This window comes from Bos javanicus, chromosome 19, assembly GCF_032452875.1.
Source record: "Bos javanicus breed banteng chromosome 19, ARS-OSU_banteng_1.0, whole genome shotgun sequence".
Classification (NCBI taxonomy): Eukaryota; Metazoa; Chordata; class Mammalia; order Artiodactyla; family Bovidae; genus Bos; species Bos javanicus.
In genome coordinates, this window is record NC_083886.1 from 43,617,062 (window position 1) to 43,634,344 (window position 17,283).

At 53.9% G+C, this 17,283-nt stretch overlaps 1 protein-coding gene across 5 annotated transcripts in view; it reads right to left on the bottom strand.

Moving 5' to 3' along the window:
• Nucleotides 1-17,283, bottom strand: part of LOC133232436 (uncharacterized protein C17orf113) — a 58,812-nt gene that overhangs the window by 37,342 nt on the left and 4,187 nt on the right. For 2 of the 5 annotated variants that reach the window (XM_061391814.1, XM_061391813.1), the window contains exon 1: nucleotides 3,680-3,798. The exons of 1 other annotated variant lie outside the window; for it this stretch is intronic. In XM_061391814.1, the coding sequence (XP_061247798.1) occupies nucleotides 3,680-3,713 (34 nt within the window). In that variant the 5' untranslated portion in view covers nucleotides 3,714-3,798. Of the gene's footprint in view, nucleotides 1-3,679; nucleotides 3,805-17,283 lie in introns of those variants that run through there. 2 more of the 5 variants (XM_061391811.1, XM_061391810.1) reach the window with 1 other exon arrangement.

The window sequence follows — 17,283 nt, forward strand, 5'->3', positions numbered from 1 at the left end:
ACATGTCGATCTAACCCCTGCTGTGAGCATTAAGAGGTCAGCACACCCTGTGCTGGCTTCTATTCAGAACCAGCATGACTCACCCTCACTGGACCCACATTTGGACAGGACATGCTCTCTTTAACAGAAGAGGAAGTTGAGTCCCAGAGCAGGGGAGAGGACTTGCTTCAAAGTACATAGACAGACAGTGTAAGAGCTGCTTCTGGGGGACTTCCTTGGTGGTCCAGCGGCTAACATTCTGAACTCCCAATGCAGGGGGCCCAGGTTCGATCCCTGGGTAGGGAAGATCCCCTGAAGAAGGAAATGGCAACCCACTTCAGAACTCTTGCCTGGAAAATTCCATGGACAGAGGAGCCTGGTAGGCTACAGACCATGGGGTTGCAAAGAATCAGTCAGATATGACTGAGCGACTTCACATTCTTTCTTACTTTAAAGCCTGTTATGCCCTGGTTTGAACTGCTGGGTGGGGAGGGGGACTACGGATGCAAAGAAGGGCTCCTGGGGAGGCTCAGGGCTGCCCAGCCCTTACTGTCCCAAATGCCAGGCAGGGAGATGCCAACCCCCTGGGCAGGGAGTGGGGAGGCCAGAGCCAGAGAGGCTAGGAAGAGAGGGTATGAAGACAGGGGAAGAACTGGACTTAATTCAGGAAAAGACCTGGTGAAAGCAGAGAAAAAGAGCATGGGTGTGCCCAGGTGTCTGTCTGTAATTTACACAGGAAGAGGATAAAGTTCCCTCTGTTCTCACCTTCCTGCATCAGGGAGGGGGCGGTTGGACCAGGGAGGGAGCCACCCACTTGAAGGCAGGCTCATGCCAGCACAGGAGAGTTGATGGAGACCAAAGTGGCTGTCTTCCCAGTGGCGCTAGTGGTAAAGAACCTGCCTGCCAGGTTCAATCCCTGGGTCAGGAAGATCCCCTGGAGAAGGGAATGGCTACCCACTCCAGTATTCTTGCCTGGACCCTGGAGGGCTATGGCCCATTGGGTCTCAAAGAGTCAGACACGACTTAGCACACACACGAGGTTGCTGTCTGTGTGTCTGTCCTCGCAGAGGTAGAGGGGGCTTGGGGGAAGGGAGCACTCAGGTATGGCTCCAGAGCCCGTTTCCACCCCTTCTTGCTGGGTGACAGTGGACTTCGGGGCCCAGGTGTCAGTGGCATCCTTGGGCACTGCACTACCCAAAGATGGCCAGAGAGAAAGAAATTCGGAGGCCGTGAGTGCAGAGCGGGGAGCTGTTGCATCCTGCGGAAGGGGGTTCTTGGGGAAGACCTGTCTTTGCCAAAGGGTTAACAGGAGAGGAGGGTTCCAGGCCTGTCCGCAGCCTTTGGCAGGGCATGAAGGGCTCCCTCACCTAATCCTTAATGAGCCCAATTACACTTTGGTATTTTCCCCCAGGTCTGCCAATATCTACCCTTCGCCTCCCCAAGCCAGGTCCCCAGCCCTGCCTCTGAGAAGGTAGCCTGGTTGGCTGGCCAAAGTCGGGCCAGTCCTGCCCCTCTGGGCTTCAGTTCCCTGTCTTTAAAGAGAGGGGGTTGGGCTGGGCTAATCTCTTAGGTCCCTTGCAGGCGGTGCTGTAGTGGCCACAGGGAGCAGCTGCCTCTAAGGTTGGGGTGGTGGGGGGACACCAAGCTGTATTTGTCTGTTTCAGCGGCCAGAGGAAGGCGGGGTGGGGACAGAGAAAGAACTGCCCTGTGGCGAGTGCCCATTGCCTTTCGGGCACTGGACAGACATCACCTCTGTTAACCCTCAGAGCAATCCCTTGAGGCTCTACAGATGAGGAAACTGAGGCTCACAACTGAAACACAGGCCTCATCCTATGATTCAGGGGGAAGGGGTGCACAGCCCGACGGCTCCCATCCCATCACTCACAGGGTCACAGGCGGGAGTATGGGGTTGTGTCTGGAAGAAGACAGGCATCGTCTGTTCTTGTCCTGTGGAGTGTGAGTCCTCCTGGGCCTGGCTGCCCCCCACAGGTCCCCAAGGAGCCACCACCAAGCACTCCATCTCCCAAGGCTGACACCTTGCAGGGTGTTCACTGTGCGGCCCCCACAGAGCGGCACCCCCAGGGGATGGCCTAGAGAGCTGGGGTCACCCACGGTCACACCCAAGACTCCCCAAAGGAGTCAGAGACTCCCACCTAGAGGAGTGGGATGGGCCGAGTTGGGGCAGCCATGCCCACCCCCAGCCCACACATCCCTACTTTGCCAGGCAGGAGGCCCTGGGGCTGGGCCACAACTGGTCCAGGTGTCTGCTGCTGTGGGTGGGGGTGGGAGACACCCACTGGACAAACCAAGGCAGCCGTGTCTGTTGTCCCATCCAAAGTGATGAGGGATGTAGCCTGTCACCTTTCCCTGGGGACGGCTGGGTGCTGGGGTTTTCAGGAGTGAGCTGGCTAAGTGGTGTTGAAAGTCAACACTCCAGCTCCAAGGAAGCAAGAGAGAGGGCATGAGAGGTGACGGAGAGCAATGGTCCAGAGGTGAGGTCACCATCCCCCCAGGCTATCCTCACCTGCTATTGGCTGGGAGTCCCAGAGGGCCTCCTTCCCCTGGACACCGCAGAGATAAGGGCTGCCTCTTCTGGGTACTGATACTCCCTGAAAGATCCTCTGGCCACCCTCCGGAAGGAAGTCTTTCTTGTTATCTCAGCTGCATCCCTCCTTGAAGGGCCCACAGTGGTAACACAGAACAGCTGCCTCTACGGTGGGGGCGGGGGATTAGCCTCAGTGTCCCCTGTTCCGACCTCTGCTGCCAGGCAAGGCCTAGGAACCTGATTTGTACAGGAGACCCCCCCCCAACCAAGCCCCCTGCCCAGGACCCTGGCACAGTTCAGCCTCATCCACTGCTTGCTCTCCCGGCCCAACTCCCCAAAAGACTGAACACTAGCTCCCCCAAACCAGGCTCCCCATCATGATGGCCCCAGGGTCAGCACTTCCACATGGGGCTGAGAGAATGAGTCTGAGAGAAAGAGCGTGCGAGCCAGAGAGAGAAGGGCTGAGAGATCCGGGGATGGTTTGAGCTTTGTGGGGGGGACGGGGGTGAGGTGGAATCCTGCCTCCCACAAAGGCCAGGAGGGCCAACCTCTACCTCTGACCCTGACAGAAGGGGAGGCATTCTGCTTGAAGGAGGAGGGGCAGGCAAGGCTGCCTCCAACGACTGTGAATAATGGAGATGGGGGAGGGGGAGTGGGGGGGATGAGTGTACTCTGCATTCACCCACCCACCAAAAGACAATAGGTCTCCCATCCCCCGGCCCTTCCCTTCTGTTCTATCTCAGGGGCTGATGGGGTGGGAGTTGATTTTTGGAGTCTCTAAAGAACTTAGACAAAAAAGGTAGGTTCTGTGGTTGAGCCCCCTGTCTTCGGAGAATGGTCCCCTTCTCGGGATGAGTCTCGCTGTCCCTGGCCTGTGGTCGCCAGCCTCCCTTCCCCTACTTCCTGGGAACTAAAAGTTCTGGCCATCACCCTTGTCCCCCCTCCCAGCCTCGGTTTCCGGTTAAGTCGTGATTCTTGTCGCCCACTTTCCCAAAACACAAGGCAGGGTAGGGTCCTCGCTGCTGCCACCAGCGCTACGGAGCCGCCTACACCCCCACCCCGCGCGCGGGCCCCCGTGGGCGCTCAGTCCCAGCGGCGCATCGGTCCAGGATGGGGAGCCGGGAGTGCGGTCCCACGGCCCGCGCCCGCGCCTACCTGAAGGGCGCTTCCGACCCGAGCGGGGCCGCATCCAGTAGTCCGCGGCCGCCCGCGCCGGTCCGGATTCTCGGCGGCTCCCGGCTCCTGGCTCCCGGAGGTGCGCGGCGGATGAGTCCGGGGCCCGCGCGTCCCGGGGCAGCCGCCGCGGCCCCGGAGCCCGCCCCTGGGCGGCCCACGGGGAGCAGGTGCCAGGAGCCGCGCCGCCCGGAGCGGAGCGCAGGCGAGCGGGTCGGGAGAGTGACCTGGCGCTAGGGCTCCCCGGGCAGCAGAAGAGGGGAGACGCAGGGGCTCTTCTGGCGGCAGGGCTGGACCCATCGGTGAGTAGCCTCCCTACCCCTGGCTGGCCAGTCCTGAGTGCCCCTCACCTTCCAAAGGGTCCCAGAGTTGGGAGGAGGGGACCCCAAACTGGCCACCCCGCACTGGCCTGCTGGGACCTTCCCTGCCTGTGCATGCTAAGTCCCTTCAGTCCTGTCAAACTCTTTCCCACCCTAAGACTGTAGCCCACCAGGCTCCTCTGTCCATGGAATTTTCCAGGCAAGAATACTGGAGTGGGTTGCCATGCCCTCCAGGGGGCTCTTCGGGACCCAGGGATCAAACCGGTGTCTCTTGCTTTGGCAAGCGGGTTCTTTACCACAAGCACCACCTGGGAAGCCTTCCCTACCGTTTTATAAACCAGTCCCTCTTTTGAGGGGAAGCTCAGGGAGAAAAAGGAAGCTGACATTCATGGAGTACCTCCTGAGTGCCAAGAGGGATGGCATTAATCCTCATAACAACTTGCCCCTGACTGGTTTGATCCTCATTTTACAGACCAGGAGATGAAAGATTGGGGATGTTAAGTAACTGGCTCAAAGTCACACATGAAGTCAGGAGCAAATGGGAGACTTCAGGTTGTCCAGAGGTCAGTGGATTAAATCAGTGGGCCTGTTGGGGAAACATCACCGGTGTATGTGGCTGGGGATCATTTCTGATTCTTCCCAGGGAATCAGTGCACTGGCTCTGGCCCACATTGGGGCATGAGACAGGAGAATGAAGCCAAGCAGAGGAGGGCAGGAGGCAGGGGCTGATGGCATAACCTCCTAACAGCACCTGACATCATTCCATTACTGGAGAGTCTCAAGGAAAGGCGATAGGAATGGCTCTTGTATTAAAGAAGATGGACCAGTGCTGTTCTTCCCACCTCACGCTCCAGCCAGCCTTCATGTGAAACAGGCCTTCCAGAGAGGAGGTCTGACCACGGGGAGCCCTGGTGATGTCTCACTTGCTAGCTCCTGGCACTGCTTCCTGGTTCTCACGTCTACCAACTCACTCCTGTCTTGAGGTCTCTGCTGTTCCCTCCACCTGGAACTCTCCCCTGATCTTCACAAGGCCTTTTCCTTGCCACTTGGGCCTCAACTCCACTATCACCTCCCCAGGAACCCCCTTTCCCCAGCCCAGTTACTCTTTATCCCAGGCCCTGGTTATTTTCCCTCTTAGCACATCTCCCAAGATGCAATGCTTTTGCCTGGTCACTTACCTGTATCCCCTGTGGGGAAAGGGCTTTTATTTTCCAGGTATCGGAAGCATCAGCACTAAGCTCTATAAATGCTCTGTAAAGAGTTGTGGAATGAATGCATGAATTCATTCCCACTCCAAGAGTCAAGCCACATTAAAGTGTCCACTTAAAATGGGCAAACTGTATGGTATGTGACATGTCTCAGTGAAGGGGTCACTCAAAAACCAATAAGCGCAGAGTGGAGCTGACAGTCACGTGACAGTCCCTGGCAAGCACACTCCCAGCACACCCACCCTCTAACTTGATCCGATCACATCTCCTCTGTCACGGTCCACATCCTGTGTCTGTCCATGGCAAACTGCATGCAGTTGCTCAGACCTGGGAGGGATCTTAGAGGTCATCCTGTCCCTTTTGTAACTTGTCCCTGATGAGTTAGCTTCTGGCCTTTGCTTGAACGTGCTGAGGACGGGGCACTCACTGCCTCTAGAGATGGTCTGTCCCGTTGATGGAGGGTCTCAAGAACAGAAAGCCAATCAGTATGGGAGCTGAGAGTTGCTTCCCTGTAATGCCTGAGCACGGGTTCTAGATCTGCTCCCTAGTGGTTCAGTGAAAGTTGCTCAGTCATGCCTGACTCTTTGTGACCCCATGGACTATACAGTCCATGGAATTCTCCAGGCCAGAATGCTGGAGCAGGTAGTTGTTCCCGTCTCCAGGGGATCTTCCCAACTCAGGGATCGAACCCAGGTCTCCCACATTGCAGGTGGATTCGTAACCTGCTGAGCCACCAGGGAAGCCCAGATCTGCTCCCTGGTAATGCAGAAAAAGCCCTCCCCACCTTCCACAGCCAGCTGAACATGGCTGGCAGCCTCTTCTTCAGGGATCTCTCTGCTCAGTGAAAGAGACCCATTTCCCTCAGCTGTTCTTCCCCTGACATGGCCACCTCCTCCAGGAAGCCCCTCCTACATGCTCCTAGGGCATCTTGTATGGGACCCTAACACTGCATTTATCATGCTGTATTGAACTGTGTCCCCTAGACCCTGCCCAGGCTACACCACTGTGCTGAGGGGGCTAGTTCTGGGCCTTTATTCATTTCCTTCTGCTCAGTACCCTGCATGGTGACCAAGTGACTTGAACCGCTCAACTCAATAAAAACTTGTCTCCAGAGGTTTTATGATCCCACTCATATTCCTCTTAAACATATTTAGGCTTTCAATGACCTCCTTAGGACAGAGCCAGGGAGGGAATCACCTCCCCCAACCCTCTATCCTGTCCTCTATTAATGCTGCCCACTGTTAACTTTTCTACACTTCTGAGTCAGCTCTATAGAGAGCCGAGGCTCCATGAAACCTCCCTCATTTATTTTCATGTCATTGCTGGCGAGCTCAGCCTCCCCATCTCGTCACCCAGAGAGCGATCTCTAGCACTGTGAGCACCGGACCTTGTGTTTAGGCTTGCTGGCTTTCCTGTTCTGCCCGGCCTGTTGAAATCATTCAACAGGAGCACAGGTGCCAGCTGAGTGCCACCACAAAGACGTGGCTTCACCTAGATACACCAGGATAACACGCCCCCAAACTCCGACCCTGCACACACACACACACACACACACACAACACAGCTCCTAGCTGTGAGCCTTTCCATTTTCTCCTCCCAAATAGCCCTGAAAAGTCAGCATTCCTCTCCCCAATTTAAAGATAAGAAAAGGGGGCTTCCCCAGCGGCCTAATGGTAAAGAATCCATCTGCCAATGCAGGAAACACAGGTTTGATCCCTGGTCTGGGAGGATCCCACATGCTGAGGAGCGACTAGGTCCATGTGCCACAGCTACTGAGGCCTGCCCACTTAGAGTTTGTGCTCCGCAAGCAGTAAGAAGGCCATGCACTGCAACGAAGAGTAGCCCCTGCTTGTCACAACTAGAGAAAAACCCTCGTGTGCAGGAACGAAGATCCAGCACAGCCAAAAATAAATAGTTTTTTTTTAAGATAAGGAAAGGGAGGTTCTGAGAGGTTAGTTTATCTGCCCCAGGTCACACAGCTAGAAAGGGGTGAAATCGAACCCCATCTGGTTGACTCTATACACTAGGCCTTCTTCCCTCTATCTCATGGTGCCTTATCCCAACACACCCAGACTTTTTTCCTATAAATGTGGGGTGAGGAGGAAGACAACACAGAAACCCTTTTCCTAGTCCTGACAGCTGGGGCTGCTGGGGTGCTGGTGCTCCCTTTCCCACCTAGCATCTTCCAAGGAGGGGTTCTGTCCCCTAGTTGTCACCTTCCCCCGACACCGCCATCAGAAAATAATTCTCAGTCTAAATAAAGCCACTGTGTCTCTAGCTGGCCGACTCAGTTCTCCCTGCTGCTCAGTCTCATCCCCTTATCTCCTCTTCCTCTGTATTTTAAAAAAATATTTATTATTTGGCTGCTTGGTTGGTGGGGGGTGGCACATAGAATCTTCTATCTTCATTGTGGCACGTGGGAACTTTTAGTTGTGGCATACGGGATCTAGTTCCCTGACCAGGGATCGAACCCTGGCCCCTGCACTGGGAGTGCAGAGTCTTAGCCACTGGACCACCAGGGAAGTCCCTCCATTTCCTCTGTTTTGTCTGTGATGAATCCCCAGCCCTAGAACAGTGCCGGCATATCAAAGATAACCAATACCTATTGCTGGATTTAAGGAATGAACCAACCCTCACTGTGGACACAGAAAATGGATCGGGTTCCTTGCTCTGGCTGTGTGGGCTGAGGCAAGTTACTTTCCCTCTCTGAGCTTCATTTCCTTATTTGTAAAACAGGACAATTAACACATCATAACATGGCAGAGGGTGATGAGAGATCATCCCTGCAGTGTGCCTGACATAGTTTGTGCCCAGTTAATAAGACAGGCGTCATTAATGAGGCGTTATGGTCCTCGCTTTAGAGACAGGGCACTGGGGCTCAGAGAGGTGAAAGGACTTACATAACCCACATTACCAGCTTGGAAGTGACCCATACAGAACGGAGCCGGGTGTGTCTGGCCTTAAGCTTGTGCCCTTTTCCGTGTGCCATGGGGCCTTCCCTAAGCGTTCGGTAAATATAATTCCTATCACAAAGGTGTGAGACGGTTATATTAATTGTTCCTTCTAATAAAACCAAGGACCTCAGTTAGAAAGCCTACAACAGAGGGGCTCAGGAGAGGAGCCAAAGACCCCTATCTAGTCAGCAGCTTATGTTCTGCTCACTGCCCCACCTGGGGTTGGAAGTACAGACTCATTCTGGGGTCCTGAGTTTCAGGAAGGTGGGAGAAGCCCCAACCTCAGGTGGGCTTGCCTCCTCCATCCCAAGTCCTCTCCATTCCCACTGAAAGGGCAGAATCGCTAAAGGCTAAGAGCCCTCCCCCCACAGGGCCAGCCTTTTGCCTCCTAAAATAGCCCGAAGCCACCATGTGCCCAGAGCGGCTCCCCACTGCTTGCAAATCCCCCTGAAATTAAATCCCCATCCTGCCCCCAAGCAGGACAGCACCACCTCCTGCTGCCCGCTGAGCTCTATGGCTGGCCGGGCTCCCCCCAGTGGAAACCGGGACAGTCGTCCTTCACGGTGACCGAGACATAAATCCCCAAATAATGAGACAGGCGCTGGGAACACAGAACCAGACACGGTGCTAATTGGTTTACTTCTGGGCAGGCGTGATGTGGGACAACAGCAACAGGCCTTGGTTGCCCAGCAGGGAAGATGGGGTGGGGGGTGTGATGACCTCCCAGGTCCCTGATTTTCTGTGATCTCTGGCCTTGCATCCAGACCCACCAGCAGCCCCTCCTAGAACAGTAACTTAGACGTAAAAGGGAAGGATTGGGATCCCTTGGTCCAGGTCTTGAAGTAGGGAGACCCAAAGCATCCTTACCACCATCTAGAAATACCTCTTTCCACTAAAAACAAAACATAAAACTGAAAGGCTCAGCCCCCCTCAACATGTGTGAGGATGGCGGTGGGGAGGCGGGGTGGGCCCCACGCAGTCTCCCCGCCCCTCCTGCATGACTAGTAATAGATTCTTGGATGAGCATGAGGTCCTCAGTTTGCAGTAATCAGGATGAGATTATCACATTAACCTTTAAAAGTCTTTGCTCAAAAAGCAGCAGCAGCAGCTGACACCCTCGACTCCCCCGCCTTTGCCACCATCACCCTCTCCTGGACCATGGCTGGATGAGCTCCAGATATGGGCCCCATGGAGGCTCCACTGCACCGGCCTAGAGGCAGGGGGATGGACACCATGACCTTTTCAGGCCTGGGCTGCTTCTGAATTGTGGTGACATGGAAGAGTGAGGAGCTGGGGGTAAAGGGTATGTGTGTGTCTGTGAGAGTAATTTGGGGAGGGGGGGCCTCGTGAAAACCAGAGTAACTTGTAATCAGGCAAACAAGCACTTACATATAACTCTGCCCCTTACTGACCTGTGACTGGGAACATGGCCATTTTCCCCACATCTCAGTTTCCTTATCTATGAAATGGGGCTAACAATAACTAATAATAACTCCCCTAACCCAAGGCTGACAGCTGAGAAGATTAAATAAGATAACAAATAGAAAACACCTTGCAGACTATAAAGAGCCATTATGACGTGAGGGGATGACATTGTTAGTTAAAGCAGGAGGGACAGTGGTAAGACTGCAGAAGCAACTTCCCCACAGCTGTGCAATGGAAACTAATGGGGCGAAAAGAGAGGAAAGACAAACGGGCCTAGGTGGAACCCCTGAAACCTCACAAATAATCTCCTCTCCCACACATAGTGCCCATCTGCATATCCAGACAGACCCCTCCCCTCCTGCCCATCATCCTGCCGCTCAAGGCTGCCAGCCCATCCCCAGTCTTCCCTAGTCCAGAGTTATAGCCAACTTGTGTTTGTTGCCAACGCAACAGAAATTATTTCAACCTCTTCATCCAGCTGGGCAAAGCTGCCTGGGTCGTGTAGGAGAGGCTGGAGCAGGAGGAGAGGAGGCTGGGGACTGGGGTGTCCCACAGCAGGGGTGGCCCCCTCCCCAGAATATTCATCACAACAGCAGCAGGCTAGAAGGCAGTCAGCTTACTGGGGGGACTTGCTCATACTGCCCCATGGAAGAGAAGGAATGGCTGAGGGCCCAGGGGTCCTCACTGGGACCTTGGCTAACCTCCTTCCTACTTAAAGAGCTGCATTCAGAAGAGGCCGGGAGAGGCCCTGACTACCAGCCAGGATCAACCCTAAGGAAATTTAGATCTTTGAGTTTCCCCAACCCACCCTTCGTTTCCTGATGCTTTTCTTTGGTTAGTTTGTCCAGCAGAATTCTCCCACCTTCCTGGGCCTTGAGGTCTTCCCCTCTTCCTCAGGATAAGTAACTGAACCTAACACATGCTAACCTAGGAAGAATGAAGGCAGGGGGGCACTGAGAATGACCCTGAGAATCTGGGGTCACCTAGGGCAGGAGGGAGGGGAGAGCCTCTGAGCGCACTGGCTGAGAGAGATGGTGGGATGGCCATGGTCCATCTTGCTGGCATGGAGCAGCTGCCGAACCGCATCAAGGAGTCCTTCTCTCAAATCAGTCAGGTGGGTGGAAGCACGTGGCCGTTGCAGGCCATGAAGGAGGCCTTTCAAAACCAGCAGAGAGCTTCCAAGAAACGCCCTGGGGATGGGCTGAGTCAACATGCCCCAGGTCCCCCAGGCCCTCTGTTCAGCCTCCAGGCTGTCAGGCTGCTTCCCACAGCAGGGGCTGCCCAAAGCCCTTGGCTGGGAGGCAGTTCAGGGCCCAGGACAGAGCCTGGGTTCTGGAGCCGTCAGACCTTGGGCAAGTCGCTTTGCCTCTCTGATCTGTAAAATGGGTACAAAAGTATCTATCTTATGGATTTGTTGGGAAAATTGAGATGATATTTGGAGAGTATCTCCTTTTGGGCCTGGCACAGAGGAGGGACTCGATAAATTCACTCAATAAACACCCATTGAACACCTTCTATATGCTAGGCCCTCCATTCTATGCCTAGGGGATGCAGCAATGAACAGAAGTCTTAAGGGGCCCTCATGAAGCTTGCAATCTAGGAGGATGGTCAAGTCAATAAGTGGATAAACACACAAAGTCAGGGAGAACAAGTGGCCAGGAAAGGACTCTCTGAGGATGGCACAATTCAGGCCAGAGCTGCCTGAGATGAGGGTCAGGGCTGCTCGAAGATAACTATGGCCCCTCACTGGAATCACCTGGGCAGCTTTGAAAATGATGGGACTCCTCCCCAGAGATTCTGATGGAATTAGTCCAGGTTGCAGCCTGGGCACCAGGAATTTTCAATTCTTCCCCGGTGATTCTGATGCGCAGCCAAGGGCGAGGACCCATCGCCCGGCGGTTTTTCCAAGTGCCTGGCTACCTGAGCATCACCACGGAGCTCATTAGGCATCTTGGGCTGGGCCCTCATCCCAGGAATTCAGATTCAGAATCTGGAGTGAGGCTCGGTGTCTGACTTTTTAACAAGCATCCAGGTAATTCCGAAGAGCAGACAGGCCTAGAGATGCATCTGGAAGAGCAAGTACCAGCTCAGAGCTTGGCACTCACAGCTCTCCACATCCAAGGACCACGTGCTGCTTAGGATGTAAGCTACCGGCCTCTTTGACCCCAGCCTGGTAAGCCCCGCCTCCTTTTTTGTCAGGTTCTGCGCATGCTCAAAGGCTTTCCATGAAGACCGAAAGTCCTGACGCTGTGGACTTGGGCTCTGTTTCTCCAGCATTCTCAGCCCCTCGGCGGAAGCCCCCTACTCCATTCTGTTACATGTCCATGCTTTATGTCCAGCCAGACCCTGGCCTTCCTCCAACCACGTGGCTCCAAGTCTGGCACCCCACAGGAATGACTAGCCCTAGCTGAAGGCACACCAAACCTACCCCAGCCTCTGCTGGTCACAGCTGCTCCCACAACTGGGCCAAAGGTGGCAGGGTTGTGACCTGCTCCTGTAACTCCCTGTTCCACCCTCTTTTTCTGTCCTGGGTCTCTGGTCACTCATATCCCTGTCCTAGGGGCCAGGCCCTGGGAGGGGAGACATTGCGTGGTTATGCTCCTCAAGGCAGAGGTGTTCCTGAATCCCTTTCCATTCCTGATGAAGAATCAGGTCCCCCACCCTGTGCTTGGGCTCCCTGGCCTAAGGGATGCTCACCCCTTCCTGTAGGGAAACAGCATAGTATAGGTATATCCCCACACTGGGTTCAAGTCCTCCTCCTGCCACTTCCCAACTGCGTGGCCTTGGCCACCTCTGTGCCACAGTTTCCCCATCTGTAGTGTTAGTCACTCAGTTGTGTCTGACTCTTTTCAACCCCATGGACTGTAGTCTGCCAGGCTCCTCCGTCTATGGAATTCTCCATGGACAATTCTCCAGCAAGAATACTAGAGTGGGTAGCCATGGCCTTCTACAGGGTATCTTCCCGACCCAAGGATTGCTCTTCTCACATTGAAGGCAGATTCAAGGATAAAATAGGATCTTACAGGGATTAAATGAGTCAACGTTTTTACAGTATTTAGGAAACAGGTACCTGGTGATCAGTATGTGTGCTTGTTAAATAATATTTGAAAATACATGATTCCAGGAAGGTGAGGTTTTCGTCAACAAAATCAGTCCTGACAATGCAGCTAGTTCTGGGAGGCTGGGATTCACATTCTATTTTACAGGTGAGCAGACAGGTTAAGGACAGGAAGTGACTTGCCCCAGATGACACCCAAACCTCAGGTCAGTTATTTCAAGCTTTCTCTTTTCAAACACCCCAAAGCCCACCTCCTCACTCCTCCAGCGCCTGGCCTGGCCCAGGTGGGCTCTGTGCCCCGCACTGACAGAGGCCCCTTTATACCCCTGCCCAGGGTCACACCCAGAGCTCAGAGCCACGGATCAGACAAGTGCCTTGTGTCTGGGTCCGTTTCATGGCCAAGTCTGTGGTCTCCCTGGCTGCTCCAGCCACGAACCCCAACCTCAGCAGGGCATCCCTGACCCTCCCTCACCACATTCGGCCAGGAGACAGACTGGGAGAGAGCCCCAAGGAAAACACCCCAGTTCTTGGTCTCCACCCTGCGCAAACTTCAAGTGGCCGAACTCTGGGGTATCTGGAACCTCAGAGGAAGCAAGGGCAGGAGCTGAGGTGTGAGACATGACATGGAGAACATTCTGAGGGAGTGGGGAGGGTTGTGCTGGGATCCAGGAAGCAAGATGGGATTACCCTGTCTTTCTATCTCCCTATGACCAACCTAGATAGCATATTGAAAAGCAGAAACATTACTTTGCCAACAAAGGTCCATCTAGTCAAGGCTATGGTTTTTCCAGTGGTCATGTATGGATGTCAGAGTTGGACTGTGAAGAAAGCTGAGCGCCGAAGAATTGATGCTTTTGAACTGTGGTGTTGGAAAAGACTCTTGAGAGTCCCTTGGACTGCAAGGAGATCCAACCAGTCCATTTTAAAGGAGATCAGCCCTGGGTATTCTTTGGAAGGAATGATGCTAAAGCTGAAACTCCAGTACTTTGGCGACCTCATGCAAAGAGTTGACTCATTGGAAAAGACTCTGATGCTGGGAGGGATTGGGGGCAGGAGGAAAAGGAGACAACAGAGGATGAGATGGCTGGATGGCATCATCGACTCGATGGATGTGAGTTTGAGTGAACTCCAGGAGTTGGTGATGGACAAGGAGGCCTGGCGTGCTGCGATTCATGGGGTCGCAAAGAGTCGGACACGACTGAGTGGCTGAACTGAACTGAACTGAACTGAACCTGCCTTCAAGCTGTTTACTTCTCTTTACCACCTGGATTGGCACAACAGCCTCCTCATCAGCCTCCCTGCCTCCACTGCCCTCCCAGTCTGTTCTCCACGTGGCCAGAGGAGCTTTTTTACTTGATTGATTGATTGGTAGCACCATGCATCTTGCGGGATCTTAGTTCCCTGACCAGAGATTGAACCTGGGCCTCAGCAGTGAAACAGCCCAGTCCTAACCACTGGGCCACCAGGGAATTCCCTAGAGGAGACTTTTTAAAACGCAAATCTGAACATGTCACTCTCCTGCCTAAAACCCCCAAGGGCTTCTCTTACTTTAGGAAATCTGGCTCCTACCCACCTCCCCAAAACCCTTCTTCTCTGCAATCCATGATCCTGCCCACAGATTAACTGAGATATAAACGCAACTCTCCAACTAAAACTTTGGCTGGTACAAGTAACACTGGTAATAGCTAGAACCAGATACAAGAAAATTTGTTGTTGGCTAAAGTGGACACAAGAATCCAATCTTGAACACAAATCTCCATTTACATTCATATCTTCCAAAATTGGAGGAGTTACCCAATCACTCACACAATGGTGGAGAGCAGGGTCGGGGGCCTTTAATCATTGTGAAATTGATCAGTGCATCAATTCTTGGCCGCAAAATCTATACAGAATTGATGCCGGTGAAAATAATTTCAATAAAGTTAAAATAGAATGAAAAAAAAAAAAGGAAATTTTGTTTGTACCATAGAGGGAAAAAAATGGAAAAATCTGATGAAGGAATTAAATTGGATGAACAGAGTTCAAATGGGAAAGCACTTTCTGAAGAAGTGTTCAGTGTTGGTATGTTTTGGTTTCAAATGTTTGCATTCAAAACATCCTTGGGGTCAAAATGTCCAGGTCAAAATATCCCCTGCCCCTTGGATCTGTTTTTGTGCCCCTCCCTGCCTTGCTATGATACTTTGCTACAGCCACAATGGCTCTTTCTCTTACCGGAGCAAGATGCTGAAATACCAGGAGAGGCCTTCCCTCCTCCCCTTCTTTAAGGTCGATGCCCTGCCTGCCTCCCTGTATGCTCTCTTATCCCTGCTCCCCTACCCCTCGTCTTATTCCTCTTTGAATTCCCAGGGCAGGACCTGGAAAATACAACCCATGGTAGGTGCTCAATAAATATTTGTGAGGTTTTTGTTTGTTTTTTTGGCTGTGCCATGTGGCTTGCGGGATCTCAGTTCCCCAACCAGGGATCAAATCTGTGCCCTGCTGCAATGGAAGTGTGGAGTCTTAACCACTAGACCACCAGGGAAGTCCCAATAAATATTTGTTGAATGAATGAATAAATCAGTGTCACCTGATTGAGGGGCTGGGGGATGGGTTAGGGCTTACAAAGGCCCGTGGGAAAGTTAAAGAGACAGGGCAGGGACATAGTCTTCCACCACAAGTTCCAGAGAAGTCCATTTTAGCAGAAAAAAGGAGACGGTACCAGTTCTTCTTCATTTCTGCCCCTTGCCCAGCTTGAGGTTCAAGACCATGTGTCAACTGGCCAGCTGCCTGCTCCCCCCTGCCCAGCTGGGCTGTGTGGCCCCCCTCCCCCGGGCCTAGCTCCCACATGTGGCTGCTGGCCAGGCTATTTGGGGAAATTTCCTGATCCCCCCTCTGGCCTCTCCACCCCCACACCCCATCCTGTGGCCCCAGAATAGCTGTCCCTGGCCTCAACTAGGGACGTTCCCATTCCCAATTAGCACCCAGATGGTACGCAAGCATCTCTGAAAGGTTCTGGTGTCCCTCTCCTCTCGGGAAGCTGCTAACTAGGACAGCAGATCTCAGAATGAGGTCACAAGACTCGGGCCCCAACACTCCCTTCCCTGCTGGAGACACGGGTGGGGACCAGATGTCTCCATCGCAGACTGTGGAGGTGGAGGAGGCGTGGGTGAGGGCAAGATGTAGGGATAGTCGAGGCAGCCTGGGCTCCTTGTTGCCCACAGAGCAGCTGTGGCTCCATCCCGGGAGGAGGCCTAGCTGTGGAGAATGAGGAGACTGGGGTCAAGTCCAGACTCTGCCTGGATTAGGGATTTTATGACCTCTCCAGGTTTCATCGGGCAGGATGCAGGGGTTCTGTACATAGTACGCTGTCATGCAAAGTCCAGGGACGGAATGACCCTTGGGGTCTCAGGGAGATCATTCTGGGATGAATCATGGGAGGGGTCCTCAAACCCATTAGAGAACGAATCCTTTCCTGAAGTCTCATTCTACTGCTGGCTCCAAGCTCGGCCAATGAGGGTGGGTAGGCAAACGGGCAGACTTCTCCCAGTTTCTGAAGACCACACCCCACATGTTTCTCTTTGGGAACACCCAGAGAACTCATGGGTTCCAATTCCCAGCACTTTCTCAGGGTATTTCCCCTGCCCTAGGTGAGGGATGCGGGTACAGGGCAGTGTCATAGCTTCTTCTCCTGCCTGGCCAGTGGGAGGGGGTTGTTAGCATCAGATATAGGGATCAACAGATCTGAGATCGGGAGGATGGAGATGCGTGGGGCCTGGGGAGGTTGGAGAGGCTGAAGGGGGCCCGGGGGAGGGCAGTGGGGGCACCGCAGGGTCGGCCTGGTCTCTGGTCTGGGCATCTGCAGAGGGGAAAAAAACACCTATGGAATTGGTCCGCACCCCACCCAAGGAAACTTTAGTCAGATAAACAAACAGCCAACACAGCTGCTCCTGTACCAGAGGCCGTGGCAGCGAGGAGAGGAGTGAAGAAGTGAGGAGGCCGGGGGACAGGGCAAGGAGGCTGTTTGAACAAGGCCCCGAGGCCCTGGGGCAGTTGGCAGAAATGTCTGGAACAGGGTGGAGAGCACAGCGGTGGTTTGGATCTGGAAGCTGGAGCTTGGGGTGGGTGTGCTGAGCTTGGCTGCTTCGAGGAAAAAGAAAAGCATCAAATCAGCCTCCCTCTGAGGAAGGCTCCTAGGAAGCCTCCTGAGGAACACCTTTCCCTCGGCTCAAGGTCACAGACAACGGCTCTCCCCCTCAACACTCTGAACCCCCAGCCCTGCTGCCAGACCTGTGACTCTGTCAGAAGAAAACACTGAATATTTCAGTCAGGAACCAAAGCCCCCAATTCTCAAGTTCTTAGCAGAGGAGCCAGGGCAGGTGGGCCAGCCTCGGGGTCCTTCCCGGAACCCGAGAGTCCTCCCCTCTCCTGGTAGTTGGAGGGGCCAGAGGTGATGGCAGTGCCTGGGGAAGCTTTGTCACCTTATTCTGCAGTCAGAGACATTCGGCTGCCCCGTTCCCCTGGGACACCTCGTGAGAGTAACAGAGGTTGGAGAGAAACAGACCCTGACTTAGAGGCAGAGATGGGGAGAGGCAAAGACCAACAGATACTGGAAGATGAGCTAGTGAGACGCCCCCACCATCAG